Source organism: Podarcis bocagei (genome assembly GCF_964188305.1).
Source record: "Podarcis bocagei genome assembly, chromosome: 10".
Taxonomy (NCBI): domain Eukaryota; kingdom Metazoa; phylum Chordata; class Lepidosauria; order Squamata; family Lacertidae; genus Podarcis; species Podarcis bocagei.
The window spans coordinates 9418225-9434444 of record NC_138135.1 but is presented as its reverse complement, the minus strand read 5'-3'; the positions used below and the strand labels follow the sequence as shown (position 1 = coordinate 9434444).

At 45.9% G+C, this 16220-nt stretch overlaps 1 protein-coding gene across 1 annotated transcript in view; it reads right to left on the bottom strand.

Moving 5' to 3' along the window:
• The window catches only part of CHCHD3 (coiled-coil-helix-coiled-coil-helix domain containing 3), a 203884-nt gene that overhangs the window by 155266 nt on the left and 32398 nt on the right, over positions 1-16220 (bottom strand). Inside the window, exon 3 of the mRNA XM_081210516.1 lies at positions 6266-6347. Within this exon, the coding sequence (XP_081066642.1) occupies positions 6266-6347 (82 nt within the window). The remainder of the gene's footprint in view (positions 1-6265; positions 6348-16220) is intronic.

Genomic DNA, 16220 nt, shown 5'->3' with positions numbered 1-16220 from the left:
GGGTGCTGCCAGCCTTCATGTCATGTTTGCAGGCATCTTTCTAACGCAGAGTTGGTCTTCCAACGGGCCTGGTGCCTGAAGCCAGCTCCCTATAGAGCATGTCCTTGGGGATCCTGCCTTCTTCCATTCTTTGGACATGAGCAAGCCAGCGTACACGTCACTGAGACAGAAGTGGGAATATGCTGGGAGTGTGGGCTTGGAAGAGCACATCTTTGTTTGAGACTCCGTCCTGCCATCTGTGTGATAGGTAAAGGTAAAGGTACCCCTGCCCATACGGGCCAGTCGTGTCCGACTCTAGGGTTGTGCGCCCATCTCACTTAAGAGGCCGGGGGCCAGCGCCGTCCAAAGACACTTCCGGGTCACGTGGCCAGCGTGACAAAGCTGCGGCTGGTGAGCCAGCACCAGCGCAGCACACGGAAACGCCATTTACCTTCCCGCTATAAAGCGGTACCTATTTATCTTCTTGCACTTAAGGGTGCTTTTGAACTGCTAGGTGGGCAGGAGCTGGGACCGAACGGCGGGAGCTCACCCTGCCGCAGGGATTTGAACCGCCGACCATACGATCGGCAAGTCCTAGGCACTGAGGTTTTACCCACAGTCCCTCATGTGTGTGATACTGAACATCATCTTGACACAGGGTACGTGGAAAGCGTTGCTCCTGGCAGGTGTAAGATACCCACGCCTCACTACCATAAAGCAGAATGTTCAACATGCAACCCTGGTGGACCTTCATCTTGGTATTGGTTGTTAGCATCACATCCTCCCATACACCTTTGGAGAGGCGAACCATTGCCACAGCTGCCCTCCCAATACAGTGGTACCTCGGGTTAAGTACTTAATTCGTTCCAGAGGTCTGTTCTTAATCTGAAACTGTTCTTAACCTGAAGCACCACTTTAGCTAATGGGGCCTCCCGCTGCTGCCGCGCCACCAGAGCACAATTTCTGTTCTCATCCTGAAGCAAAGTTCTTAACCTGAGGTAATATTTCTGGTTTAGCAGAGTCTGTAACCTGAAGCGTATGTAACCTGAAGCGTATGTAACCTGAGGTACCACTGTATCCTTGTCCAGCTCCACGTCAGTGGAGAGGATACTGCTTATGGTGAAGCCCAGGTAAACAAAATCGTCCACCACCTCAAGGATGTGGTCAGCAATGCTGATGCGTGAAGTGCTGGTGACATCCTGACCCAAGATGTTGGTCTTTGTCAGGTTGGTGGTGGGGCTGAACTCCATGCAGGCTTTGGCAAAACAGCTGATGAGACTCTTTCCAGCTTCTTCAGAAGTAAGCTTTTCTATCACATACAAAAGAGAGTTCTTCACTGAAAAACCTATGTAGTGAATACGTGATTCTTCTGGGTGCCCTCCTTGCAAGAAAAAGGTGTTGTTCTTCTCTTGGAGGCTGCCATTCAAAGCAAGTTTGGTCTCCTGTAGAGCAGCAATGTCACTGTTGAGCATTTTCAGGTCACAGTCAATGATGGCTACCTTCTGTGCACCACTGACTTGCAGCAGGTCAGTGAACAAGCTTCGCAAAAAAAAAAAAAAACCCACAATCCAAGGCAAATCAAGGATGGATAGAAGTGAGAGCAAGTATTTCGTTCAGTTATGGTGGGGTATGGTAAATATGGGGTTATAAAGGGGAGATGGGTGAAATCAGCAGCACATCTCTGGGTGTCAGGGACTGTCAAGAAGGTGGACATAGACTAAAAGTTACACTATGTACATTTCCCTTTCCCTTAACACTGTTTTGCATGCGGAAGATCTCAGCTTCAATCCATGACATCTTCAGGTGTAGCTAGGAAAGGCTCCTGCATTAAGTCCGGAAGACACTGTCCATCAGTAAGGTAGATGGACCAATGAATGCTCTGACTTGGTATAAGACAGCTTCCTATGTTCCTATTCCTATATTGGGCATCATCTGCAGTTCTGCCCTGTGCGTATGCGAACTGAATTCTACCATTACACGGATGCAGTTTTTCCATGGTAGTGGGGGGGGGGGAGAGACATTAACAATGATTCGTTCAAAAGGTTTTTTTGCTTCTTCAAGAAAACAACTATGCACATTTCATGAACAGATGGGGTTTCTTAGAAGAAGTGAGAGTAGGGGGAAAAGACAGCAGAGCGACCATTACATTACACATTTAATTATATGAATACCACCCACAGAAACCATTGCTGGAATGCAAATATCTTACAAAAATAAATAAATTTCTAAAGAGCGAGGAAATGACTGAATATTCTGTTGTGACCAAGGGAGCTGGCTGCACACAGAGCCTTATAAATGTGACAAAAAGAAAACCCCAGGTTAAATTTTACGTTGTACATAATGTAGACAACCAACTGTCCACAACACCCACATCTCATTTTTCTGTCTTCACCCAGAACCTACTTTCTGAATCAAGTTTATTTAACCATGAAAGCTTGCAATGGCTCCAGTTTCCCCAAATTTCTGCAGAGCTAAGCATATGAACTTACCTTATGTTATAAGATCTCTGGCCCATCTAGCACAGTAGTATAAATGATGATGGGCAGCAAACACCATTGTTGCAAGTTAAGCTCCCTGTCAGCTCTTCTGCCAAGCGACTTTTTAGGCTGCGATGCCAAACACCGGACATCAGACCTTGTGCATGCAAATCCCATGTTCTAACACTTAGTGTGGTCGTTCGACACAACTTCAGCATATCCCAAGCCCCAACAGATTAGGCAGAAACCAGTCTGGCTAAGAGTCCAAGACTCCTATGATAATAGAGATCATTATGTAGTACAGTCGTACCTCCGTTTACGTAACCCTCTGGTTACGTAAACTTCAGGATGCGCGCATGGCAAACCCAGAAGTATTTTACCAAGCTTCACCACGCGCACATGCACAGAAGCGGTCCTCAGGTTGTGGAAACCTCGGGATCCGACTGGACCTCCAAAAGGATCCCGTCCGCAACTGGAGGTACCACTGTACTAGCAGCCAATGCTTCCTCGTTGCAATGCGGCTTGACTTGCCTCTTCCAGCTATTTTATTTACTCCTCATCCTATTGCTGAACTGCCACTTTAGAGTCAGACTCCAGGAGTCGGCACCCACCCTCTTTTACAATTACAAAAAATAGGTCCTAATAATGGTGGTGTTGCTGCTGCTGCTCTTGTTATTTATTAAATCTGTATCCCATCCTATACCCATAGATCACAACATAAAATTACAATATAAAACCCACAAAACACATAATAAAAATAAGAACAAAAACAAACCAATAATCTGCACTTCCACAACACGTTTTAAAAGGTGTTGGGTGTCAATCAGCCCAAGGCCTGGTTAAAGAGGAACGTACGGTATTTGCCTGGTGCCTAAAGGTGTAGAATGAAGGCACCAGCCAAACCTGCCTGGGCAGAGCATTCCGCAAGCAGAGAGCCACTGCAGAAAAGATCTGTTCTCGTGTTGCCTCTCGCAGAGGAGCACCCATCTTATTTTTCTAAATGATCCCAACTGGAGGGGGCAGAGGACATAATCCAAATTCATTCAACAGCACCATGAGGTGAGGCTTCAAGCCAAATTCTCTCCCTAGAGTCCTTCCAGGACAGAAGTCTAGTCATCCTTACGTCCTGTTGTGGGAATATAAGGACTTGGTTAAGCTCTTGACTCTGCTGGGTCAGCATGTGCCTTTCCTGAGAGTTCCACAAAACTGTTTCTCTAGAACCTGCCCTTGGTGCCAGTTGTCTGAAACCTGTTACCTACTCTTGAGCTGCGTCAGCTGAAAGAGAGCACCTGTCCTGTCCGATGTAGTGCATGGCTGCTCCCTAGTGCAGGCTAGATGAGGACAACACCTTCCATTTGCCCAATACACTGAATCTGCCTAATGCTGAAATATCTTAGTAAAAAATCTCAACAAGTACTAGCTCGCTGGTATAAGGACATCTGCCCCTGACTGGTTGAGAGATGCTAAGGAAATTCCCCTCTCTCATAACGCTATTGGAAGGGAAGAATGCAACACTGAGAGGTGGGCAACAGAAGCACCAGAAGCTCTTGATGTTACTGGAACCGGGAGAAGGGGAATCAAAGCACATAATAAATCGATCCATTTAAAATGCTAGCATTAATTACATTAACACTAACACACAAACACTAAATACATTTCCTTGTAAAAATCAAAAATCAATTAAGACAAGCCACAATATTTCATAATACCATAACACATTGATTTGCTTTACTACTCAATTCAAAGAGGCATATTTCAGCTGGGTTTTGGGGGTTTTTACAGAACCATTTACACACTAGCATCCAATTATTTACAACATTAAGATAATTTACAGTGTAATCCAATATATTACTCAAACAGCCCAATGGGGCATACGCCCAGCTAAACCACCCCACACGCTTCATTGATTCCCTCCTCCCTTGACAAATTTCAGTCCAGGTACTTTGGGCTATTGGGAAAACTTTTTAGATATTTATATGGTTCATAAATTGACGTGACATACTTTTTACTTTCGTTTGCCTTCCCAAGTCAAACAACATGCTCAGTTCTAAGGCCCAACTCCTGCCTCTCTAGGCTTATTAGATCTAGAACAGAGAATGAATCTGGAAGGATCTAGGGCAGAATAAATGGCATTGTCTCAGAGCGAAGGGTGGTTTCCACCAACCTTTAAGGAGGCAATAGTAAGACCGAAGTAATCAGTCTGGACTCTGGGTGATGGGCCTATCAATCCCCTCCTGGGCAAGGCCCTTGAGTGAGCAGTTGCCAGCCAACTCCAAGCACTCTTCAATGAAACTAGATTTTAAATCCACTTTGATAAGTTTTGAAGCCTGGCTTTGGTGCAGAAACTGCTTTGGTTTTATTCATTTTTTAATTTTTTTATTTACAGGCCATTCAACAACGTGTTCTAAGTGGCTTGCAGCAAGGTTAAAAACTATCAAATGCCTTAAAAAAATATATATTGGAATGGTCTTTGCCAGGAAGGGAGAGGGGGAATAAGACTCCGTAGGTAGGTCTCCCTATACCATTCAGCAGTTTTCAAAACAATCAACCATGGTGTCTTTGCTGTTCCAGTTGGAAGACGAATGGTTCCACTCCTGCCTTGGTGACCAATTCCAAGGGGGGGCTGGGGAGAGTTCTGCTCAGCCAGCTAAGCAAGGTGATCCGGACCAGTGCCTGGGTGGGAGAACACTGGGACCACCACCACCCCTCAAAAGAAGCTACACTGAGCTTACTAGAAGCGAAAGCTGAGCATAAAGGGACCCCTGACCGTTAAGTCCAGTCACGGACGACTCTGGGGTTGCAGCGCTCATCTTGCTTTAGTGGCTGAGGGAGCCGGCATTTGTCTGCAGACAGCTTCCGGATCATGTGGCCAGCGTGATAAAGCCGCTTCTGGCGAACCAAAGCAGCACACGGAAACGCTGTTTACCTTCCCGCCATAGCAGTACCTATTTATCTACTTGCACTTTGACGTGCTTTCAAACTGCTAGGTTGGCAGGAGCAGGGACCGAACAACGGGAGCTCACCCCATCACGGGCACTGATTAATTTTTAAACGTAACTGCTTGGATTTCATTTTATTAATGTATAATTGAAAGCGCTGCACTCTTCTGACCTGTGCCTTCAAGACCTACTAAACATTTATGACTGAAGCCCAACTTCAGCCTTTCAAATGCAAAACCACCCCTCCAATTTGTAGAAGAGTAAATATTGCTGTTTTTCACCCAAGATACACTATAGTATGCCCATAGCATGTCCAATAGAAAAGGCAACAGCAGTTCCCTTTCCCCAACCTCCATCCCCACACACACAGCATCTCTTTACGTATTTCAAAGCCTAATGTATGTACTCTTCTTCAAAGCAGATCTACCTGTTCCCCTGCTGTTAGAATTTACCTCTTGATCAATCTGATGAGTTCAGCAACACAAGCCTCCGTGCTTTTTCCTGAGCAATTCCATTGCTAGGCAAACAGTTTAGTGAGGCTCCAGAGAGGGTGGGAAATACAAAAACATAAAAGGCAGAACTTTAAACCCTCCCCCCCTTAAAAAAAAAAGAGCATAATAGCATAGTATGTGAGGTCAGAGAGATGTAGACAGAAGGCAAGCCACAGAGAAAAACAACTCTCTACTAATTTATTTTTCTGTTTACCACCATTACACACCAAACAAATAGAAGTCTGGTCACACCTTGCTTTAAAAAACATCTTAATCCATCCAGAGACCTCTGATTTCCCCACTTACCACAACACTGCAAGAAGCATGCCTTTAAAACACAAACAGCGAGGACTGAAGATCTATTCCTGACAAAACAAACCTTTTATGGGCTTCAGCATCTCTCCTGGCTTGTTCTAATGCCAATTCTTCAGCTATTCTTTTCTTCAGGTCTTCCTCATTCACTGGAATTAAGAAGTGGGAAAGGATTAAGTGACATGGATGGGGTACAGGTGATGCCAGAATGCAACACATTCAGAACGACCCGATAAAAGAATAGCCAGGAGGGTTTGTTCGGTTTTACCATCACATTTTCAACTCATACCAACGTAATCACCAAAGCAGCTATTGCAGGGATGGGGAGCCCCAGGTCTGAGGGCCAAACGTGACTCTCCAGTCCTATCTGAGCCTCAGGAGCTCGCCTGGGTGGATGGAGGCTAGAAAGGGACATGGGATGGGGTGTAGAAACTAGCCTACTATACATAAGTAAAATTACATTCATTGCTCTGCCCACTGTTTCCTCTGGCATGTTGTGAGCATCTCTAGTGTCTCGTACTGTAGCTACGATTCCTGCATTGGAGGGAGTTGGACCAGATGGCCCTTGGGGTCTCCTCCAACTCTATACTTCTATGTGTCTATGTGGCCCCCAGAAGGTTGTCCAGAAGGGAATGAGGACCCTCAGGCTGAGAAAGGTTCCCCACTCGTGAGCTATTGCAAACTGCTTCTTATAACAGGGCCTGTGACAAAAGACAATGCCTAGAGATGACCTTCTTTGTTTCTTTGACGAACGTTGGGCAGGGTTGTCTGATGAGCTCCCAATGTTGTCCTCCAGCTCCCATCAGCCCCAGCTAGCATGGACAACCTTCAGGTATAATGAGGCTTGCAGCCCAACAACATCTAGAAGGCATCACTTTGCCCAAGCTGGACAACCCCGCTCAACGCTCAACCAACTGGAGTCATTGCGGTTGTTTCGAAAATCGGAAAAGGATGAAAACGTGTCTTCCAAGCTTCCCACTAAGGAAAAACAAATTTTACTTATGCTGCTTCTGAAATGCACCTACCACTGTCTCTTTTTAAGTCACTCATCAGAGAGCTTTGCCAAAATCACATGGCTTTAAAAGACTGGCGGGCAGCATAAATGGCACAAACCGCACGCAGATTCCAAAAAAACCCACTAACCCGCTTATAATTTAGGCTGCAGTCCACAAGGATCTTCTTCTGTTCAAACACAACTGTCCTATTGGGATTTGCACAGCCAACACGCCCAGAGGATTGTGCCCTTTGTCTGGTTTTATCTCTTCTCTGCCCATCTCAAACCCCCTGCAAGCAGATCTCATTCACAGCCGCACTACAAAGGCAGGAAAACATTTTATGCCACAATTGATCATTAGAGTCATCTCAACTCTGGAAAGATACTTCAAGTTTGGCACCCGACAACAGACATACAATGCATAACAATTAAGGTGTCCACCAACCTATGTATCACAATTTTTTATTGCTCCTGCATGTAAGAATGGATAAAAAAGGCTAATGGACCGTAGAACTAACTTCTGAGGAACAATAAATAAGATTCGGGTATCAGCCAATAAAGACATGGCACTTTTGACCTGAACAATCAATTAGGTTATGCATTGATCAGCTTGATCCTAACAGGGAATAAAAGTGGAGATGTAGATCATTAAATAGAAATTCTATTAACCCTTATAAGCAAGATGGTTTCCAAATGAGAAATTGAAGCAAGCTGAGTAAAACCTAATCCTGGAAGGAGGTCACTGTTTGAGAAATAACTCCTGCAATTTTATTTATCTGCCCAAGTGCTTTCAAAAAAAACCAAATAATTTGACTCAAATTGCTGTGTTAAAAAACGTAGGCAGACAATTCCTATTTAGTTGAGGCGAATAAATTGCGTGCAAATAAACCACTGGAGAATACAGCACAGTATAATTACTCCAAGTCTTGCCAGGTTAAGGTCACCTAGAGAACACACGTTATTGGCAGGGAACCCAGTTTTTCTCCAGGCAAATTCTGAGGTTATACCAGACACTCATGAGATGCGTTTGAGAGTTATGTGTCAAGGAACAGCAGAGTTGCTTGCCTTTTAGATAACACCAAGGGCACTTGAGACAAAACGAGTGCCCAGTTGAAGAAATATGCCCAGCTTGGCATTTGTTCAGATGAACCTCTGTTCTATGGATGAGGGGACAAATATGCAGTAGCTAAAGGCAGTACCACATCTATGTGGGACACATACCTGTATTCAAAATGGGTATCTCTATCGTGTTCCCTCCCTACCATTTACCTGTGTATCATCACACTGAGTATTTCCCAGCCTCCATCAAGAATATGAAGCAGCATGAGGTAAGCACACAATGCAGGTTAAGTGATGCCACACACTGCAGGAGAGAACGCAACATGGACTTCCCTTTTGACAGAAGACACATGGCCTGTACATGATCCAATTCGTCCCTTGTGTGTTCATTAAACACATGAGTAGATTCATTTGAACATAATTTCCCAACCTTGGGCTCCCAGTTGTTGTCGAACTAAAATTCCCACCATGCCCAACCATCTGACACGCTGGATGGGGTTGATGGGAGTTGTAGCACATTTCTGAGCACAATTCAAATTGTTAGTGCTGACCTTTAAAGCCCTAAACAGCCTCAGCACTGTATGACTGAAAGAGTGTTACCACCCCCATCGTTCTGCCTGAACACAGAGGTCCAGCTCCAAGGGCCTTCTGACGGTTCCCTCACTGTGAGAAATGAGGCTACAGAGAACCAGGCAGAGGGCCTTCTTGGTAGTGGCACCCAGCCTGTGGAATGCCCTCCCATCAGATGTCAAGGAGATGAGTAACTATACAACCTTTTGAAGACATCTGATGGCAGCCCAGTATACACAGGATTATAGTGTTTGATGTTTTATTATGTTTTTGTATATGCTGGAAGCCGCTGAGAGTGTATGGGGCAACACAGTCAGATGGGCAGGGTACAAATGTTGTTGTTGTTGTTGGTTACGTTGACTCTTTGGAATCCAAAAACTATGACCAAATCATGTAGCAGATGAGATACAACCAGGAGTTCTCTACTCCTTAGGCTGTCACCACCGAAAGGACAGATAAGGGGGGGGAGTGTCTTTTAGTGGCACAGATGTTTATGCATTAATTATTTATTTCATAAAATGTATGCACAACTTGATTGTAAAAAAAAGTGCTTTACGAAAGAGTTTTGCCAGAACCAATGTCCATTTTCAGCCATCCTCAGGCAAAGAGTGGATTGTCATGGTTTTTAAGCTTCCATTCAAGAGCCTGAAGTTGATAGAAAATGTGGTATTTCTAGGCCTGCCCTAGACCTCCTACATAAATCAAGTTAGCCAATGTGGTTCTTAGACTCGCTTGCCTCCAGGATAATGTGTTACTCTGCTCCAGATCTCCACACTTCCAAACAACCAGCGCAGCACTCAAACCACCAATAGCTGATTGAACCAACAAGTACACGTAAGGCAATTTCTCTGTGTATAAGTACATTATAACATTGTGAGACCTTCTGAAATGAAGTGACTATATGGTTAACACAGCCAGCTAATTTGCTCATTTAATTCAAGTATAAAATGGACTTGATTCTGATCTATCACAGACTAGAGAGCTTTACTGCAGTCCCAAGTAATTTGGATGAGAAAGTTCATTAAAATACTAGAGTTACAACACACCTGAACAGTTTGTCACATCCAGTGCATAATAATTCTTCAAGCATGTGAACGAAAGAGAGGATGAAGGAACACCTGCTGACATTATTTTGTTTGGTCTTTTAAGGAGACTTTAAGAAAAATTCCCTCACAAGCAGATATTAAAGCAAACCAGTAGTCTCAAGGTGAGAGGCAGGACATTGTCACAAGCGAGACATATGCAAATCCAGACGGAAAGGCAAAGAGCAATGGAGAAAAATGCACCCATAAAGAAGGCAGACACAAAGCTAGGGAAGACACAAGCACCTTCTTAAAATAATTACAACTAGCCATAGGAAAACTCTGGCCCTCCAGATGTTTTGGACTACAATTCCCATCATCTCTGACAACTGGTCCTGTTAGCTAGGGGTGATGGGAACTTTAGTCCAAAACATCTGGAGGGCCGGAGTTTGCCTGTGCCTGAACTAGATACTAGGTCCGGGTGATATATCGATATATCGCCAGGAGCAGTACGAGGAGCAGACTGCGATGTCCATCTCACTTTTTAGCGGTACAGTATATCGCTGATGAAACTGCCACATCTCCAGAGTCCCTCTGCTGGCAGCGCCAACAGCAGGGGTTGACAAAGTTTTTGTGGCTTGGGCCAGTTCACGGTCCCGCACACGCCGTGGTGGGCCGAAGTGTGCGCGCACACACATATGCGCAAATGCTATTTCTGGCGCTCCTTCCCGAACAGAGGAGGCGTGCACAGCTTCCCATTGGCTGAAGGACCTTCCTGCAGCCAATGGGAAGCCAGCCAGCGTCATGGAAGGCGGTACCCGCTCTGCGCAGCGCACGGGGGCTGACCGAGTGGGCGGCAGGGTTCCCCGAGAAGGTGGCAGGGGTCCATGGGCTGGTTAAACGACCCCCATAGGCCACTTGTGGCCCACGGGCCTTAGGTTGCCAACCCCTGATCTACTCAGTGTTGGTTTGGATAGGTGTGAAGTTTGAAGTCCATATGGTGATATAGATTTCATATTCAGGTAGGTAGCCGTGTTGGTCTGACACAGTCGAAATAAATTAATAAATTAAAAAATTGTCCAGTGCATGCACATGAACACTTGTACCCAGAACAAACTTAGCTGGTCTCTAAGGTACTACTGAACAGCTTATTTATTTTTTAATAGATTTCATAATTTTTGACCTGGCAATACATCAGGAATCATAATGTGTATTTGGATTGGGCAATATCAGGAGTGGTTTTACCACTGCTTCCTTCGAGCTGCCAGCAGGGACCACCCCCTCTCAAGAAGGCATTAATCACCTCCCTGGTCCAGCCAGCTGTCCCCTCACTGTTACTTTTTATCAGCCAAGAGGGACAAAGGTCCAGAGCATGGGTAGACAAACTAAGGCCCTGGGGCCTGATCCAGCCCAATCGCCTTCTTTTTCAAAATATAGTCCGGCCCCCCACAAGGTCTGAGGGACAGGGGACTGACCCCTGAAAAAGTTTGCTGACCCCTGGGTCCAGAGCATAGGTCCTTGACTGATCCAAGCACCTTGTCCACATCCTCCAGCCTTACTAACTGAAACCCATCCAATATAATAGGAGTAGACAGTGCTCTGGAGATCTCTCAAGATTCATCTGCTGTAACAGTGGAAAAGGCTGGCTTGATCTAAGCAGTCTTTCGAAATTAACCCGTGGTATCACCTGAGGGCAAACTCCATTTTTCCCCAGTCCTGCAGGAGATCAACTCCATTTGCTTCCACACAGCCATTCAAAAATATGTGCTGCCCTGCATTGTAATCAGAATTCCATTTAGTGAAATCAGCCACTGACAATCTTTTCTACTTTTGTGTTTTAGTTCATTCTAAACAGGATCTGCAGCTGTTTGGTCTATCCCCATGGAACAACAACAACAAAAACCCTCAAAAGCAATTCTATCACCTGAATATAACTGACATACATTTGTATTTGCATAATATTCTCTCTTATAAATAATAATTGATTGCAATGGTTTTGAATGCCTTTGTTTCATATGAGTTGATTGGCATTTTGTAAATAGCACAAGTCTGATATGGTCCCACTAATAAATAAAAGCAGCACCTTTGACCGGGGGGAGGATTACTATTAGTCAGTTGATCAACCTTTGTTTGACTGGTCAAATGACCAACTTTAATTCAAAAAGATCAACGTGCAGGCGATGTACAGTTTGTTTTATATATCTCTCTCATTGAAGACTTGCTACTTGAAATGACAAACATCTGCACTGGAGGCAATGCAGTGAGTGCGGGAGACAGAAAGGAAACACTTAACATGCTAATAGTCATAAATAATGAGAAAAGGACAGACTTACAGCTTGATGACCTGAAACACTGACACCACAAAGCAAAGATTTTATTATATTTTACTGCTCCCTTGCAGTTGACCTTTCTCCGCCTCCTGTTTATACAATACACAAGTCATCTTCCGTTCATTATTGGGCTTCCTAACAAGCTCTCCAGCGCAGGCCATAGCTAAGTTCCATCAACACACCTAGAAGGGAAGGGAAGCTGGCCGTGACGAGAGCAGCTGACAGGGAAGCAAGAGCAGGGCTGGAAACCAGCGCCTGGGGGATGCAAAAGGTATTTGCAATGCTCATCAGCAAAGGGCACTTTCACAAGGGACACCAAAAAGGCTTTTTAGTACCAAATGTGTCCCTTTGGGATGTTTAGGGGAAGAGAGGAAAGCCATTTTAAAATTAAACGCATGCTCTAGCAGTGGTGGCTCTTTTGCATGTGGAAAACTCAAACATGAACTTTAGAGCCACTTAAGTGTCTAAAATCTTAGTATTAAAGCCAGCTAACTACAGCAACAATAAGTCAACCCACTACACCTAAGAAGACAGGGTTTCATCAATGAGAACTCATGACAAACTTGATTTGGTCCAAGCCTATCCAACTTGGAACCCAAACAGAATGGGCCACCACCAACCTGCAAAGTACTCAGAACCACACACAGACAGACCTACAACCTAGGACAGAGGTTTTCAACCTTTTGGAGTCCATGGCTCCCTTGACCAACCACGTACAGTGGTACCTCGGGTTACATACGCTTCAGGTTACAGACTCCGCTAACCCAGAAATAGTACCTCAGATTAAGAACTTTGCTTCAGGATGAGAACAGAAATCACACGGCAGCAGCGTGAGGCCCCATTAGCTAAAGTGGTACCTCAGGTTAAGAACAGTTTCAGGTTAAGAACGGACCTCCAGAATGAATTAAGTTCTTAACCTGAGGTACCACTGTACAATCTTTTTGCATTAACCGTGTGGGGCTCAGTAGCTCAGTTATGCCTGTTGGGATGCTGCTGGGGAGACGGGGGCATCAGGCAGGCCCCCAGCTGGCTCCAGCCCCCGGCCAGCAGCCAGGCGAACTCCGGTCTCCCTTGGAACAGCATCAATCAGCGACTCATAGCTTCAGAAGCCTTCAGAAACTTGAGCACGCTCTATCAGCAGAGTGAATAACTCCTCACAATGGAAGTGGCGGACAGACACATGTGTAAGCATTATTTACAGGTGTTTGTTCAGCATAGTTCAGGAACAAAGGAAAAACATGTCTGCTTCCCTTTGTGTCCAAGCAAACAACAATATAGCAAAAGCAATATACAAACGGAAGTTCCCAGCAAGCCTGTGCTGGAAGTAAACAGGCATGTGACACACAACAGTCATGCCTGTTCCTTTTAAGGTGGAACGGAACTATATCCTAACAATACCACCCCTTTTGCAAACACCCTCCATTGCGGAGTGTTTCCTCAGCCTCCTCTCCTGTCCCCTTTCCTTGGGAGTCCACAGGAGGAGGGGAGGAGTATGGATTTGATATCCCGCTTTATCACTACCCAAAGGAGTCTCAAAGCGGCTAACATTCTCCTTTCCCTTCCTCCCCCACAACAAACACTCTGTGAGGTGAGTGGGACTGAGAGACTTCAAGAAGTGTGACTGGCCTAAAGTCACCCAGCAGCTGCATGTGGAGGAGCGGAGACGCGAACCCAGTTCCCCAGTCTACTGCTCTTAACCACTACACCACACTGGCTCACCACCACTGCTCCTGGTCTCAGAGCCACCCACACGCCCCAAAGAGAGGTGCCTCCTTACCCTGACCCACAGGGACCAATGAAGAGGATGACCCCAGCCTTTGCAGCCCAATGGAAATGGGCTGAAGGTGAACGTGAGGCCACCATCTTACTCACCTTGGGAAGCAGCAGTGGCAGCAGCGGACACTGCCAGGCCAGCATGGCGGAAAGGCTCCCCTTTGGCACCAGGCACTCAGCTCCCAGGCAGGCATTGCACACAAGAAACGCCAGCGCAATGCCTGCCTACCCGGCCTCCCACTAGTCTGTCCATTCCCAACAGAAAGGGCTGGTGGACTGGCTGGCTGGGCTCCCTCGCCTGCTTGCTTGCTTGCTTACTCCAAGGCCGCCTCAGCTCCTGGCACCCAGAACCCCCTGGCCAGCCCCAGAGGCACCATTCACCTCCTGAGCTTGTAGCCAGGGCTGCTGCAACAAACAGACGCGCAAGCCTTTGGGAGGCAGAGATGGGAGAGGGCATCAGAGGAGGGAGGGAAGGAAAGAGGGACAGAGGCCAGTGTTGCCCGCAGCACTCCTGACCATCATTCAAGGCACCCCAGGGTGCCACGGCACACTGGCTGAAAACCACTGACCTAGGAGGTTAGAGGTGCGAATGGTTTGGGTGAGACACAGAGGTCAAATGGAAGAAACGTTTCTGTAATGCAGGAAGTGGGGAACTGAAATATGGCTGATGGACCTGCTTTGGACGAGGAAATGGGTCTTTTGAGTTTCACTCTTCAGGGCAGACATTTTCCTTTCTTTCAGTGTTCACCTAAAGAAGGATGGGGAGCCTACATACCTCCAAGATGTTGCTGGACTACAACTCTCATCATCCCTAACCATTAGCTATGCTGCCTGGGGCTGCTGGCAATTGGAGTCCAACCACATCTGGAAGGCTACAGGTTCCCCGTCCCTGACCCAAACACTTTAAAATGTGAAGTGGCCCTGAACTTAAGATGATTCTCTTCTGCGTAAGCCACACTTCAATAAAATTCCCAAGGTAGCTGCATATCCCATGCCACTCCCACCCAAAATCGTTCATCGTTCTCAATTCAACAATGCAAGGTTTTAAAAATCTGTCCATTATGCACAACTGGACTGCAGCATGTGAAGCATTCTGCAGTTTAGCCAAGAAGAGCGGAATGACTTGCTCACTATACAGCCTGTCATGAAAAATAATACAGTAGTACCTTGGAATAAGGTGAGAAGTGGAAATAGGCAATTGACTGCAAAAGAGTACAGTGGTACCTCAGGTTAAGTACTTAATTCGTTCTGGAGGTCCGTTCTTAACCTGAAACTGTTCTTAACCTGAAGCACCACTTTAGCTAATGTGGCCTCCTGCTGTTGCCGCGCAGCCGGAGCACGATTTCTGTTCTCATCCTGAAGCAAAGTTCTTAACCTGAAGCACTATTTCTGGGTTAGCAGAGTCTGTAACCTGAAGCGTATGTAACCCGAGGTACCACTGTAACCCCCAAATTTTTAAGGAGACATACGCGAGTCACCAAATAATAAAGGCATGATATTTAAAATCATCCCCAGACACGGCAAGATTAGCAAGCCTGCTTCTGTCGCCACAACTGGAAATAAGCCTCTGTTTTAGGAATCAAACAGCCTTTCCTTGTTCTAAGAAAAAAGGAATCCCGCAGAGGCATTCAGGAAACCTAACAGTTTGTATACCAAGGTAAGAATTTCAGGGGAGGAAATGCAGCAGCCCGTGGGGAAGGCATGCCTGAGTCACTTCTGAGAGTGACCTTGTTACACACTTTCTAGATTTCTGCATTTCTGAGCAACAGGTCAGCTCACTGGAGGACGGTTGTCAAGAACGCTGTTCCTGGATTCTTTTTCAAAGGAAACAAAGGCAAAACCTACCCTCAGAATCACACAGGAGCATCTTGATTCAAAAAAGGGGGCGGGGGGAGAGAGAGAGAACTAAAATAATGATGCGCAGCTGAGAGGGAGGAATCTCCTGGCAATCTCACTGTAACTGGAAAATGCAGAGGCAGATGTTCCTTGATATGTCCAATGCTACTTATGGGCTGCTGTTAAGGACAGTCACTCAGTTTCACTGCTCCTAGCTGTGCCCACTGACAACAGACCCAGACTGCGGTGGTTGGGCAGGGAAAGGAGAGGACAAGCACAACTACTCCAAGGGAACGATGGCCACCATTTTTTAAATGTCCAGTTATTATCAGGGAGGCAATGCAATTCACTTAGTAAAGGCTACTTCGTGCTTTTTCAACAAGGCTGTTATGGCAGAGGTGGGGAACGTCAGGTGCAGGGCCAAATGTGGCAGCTCCA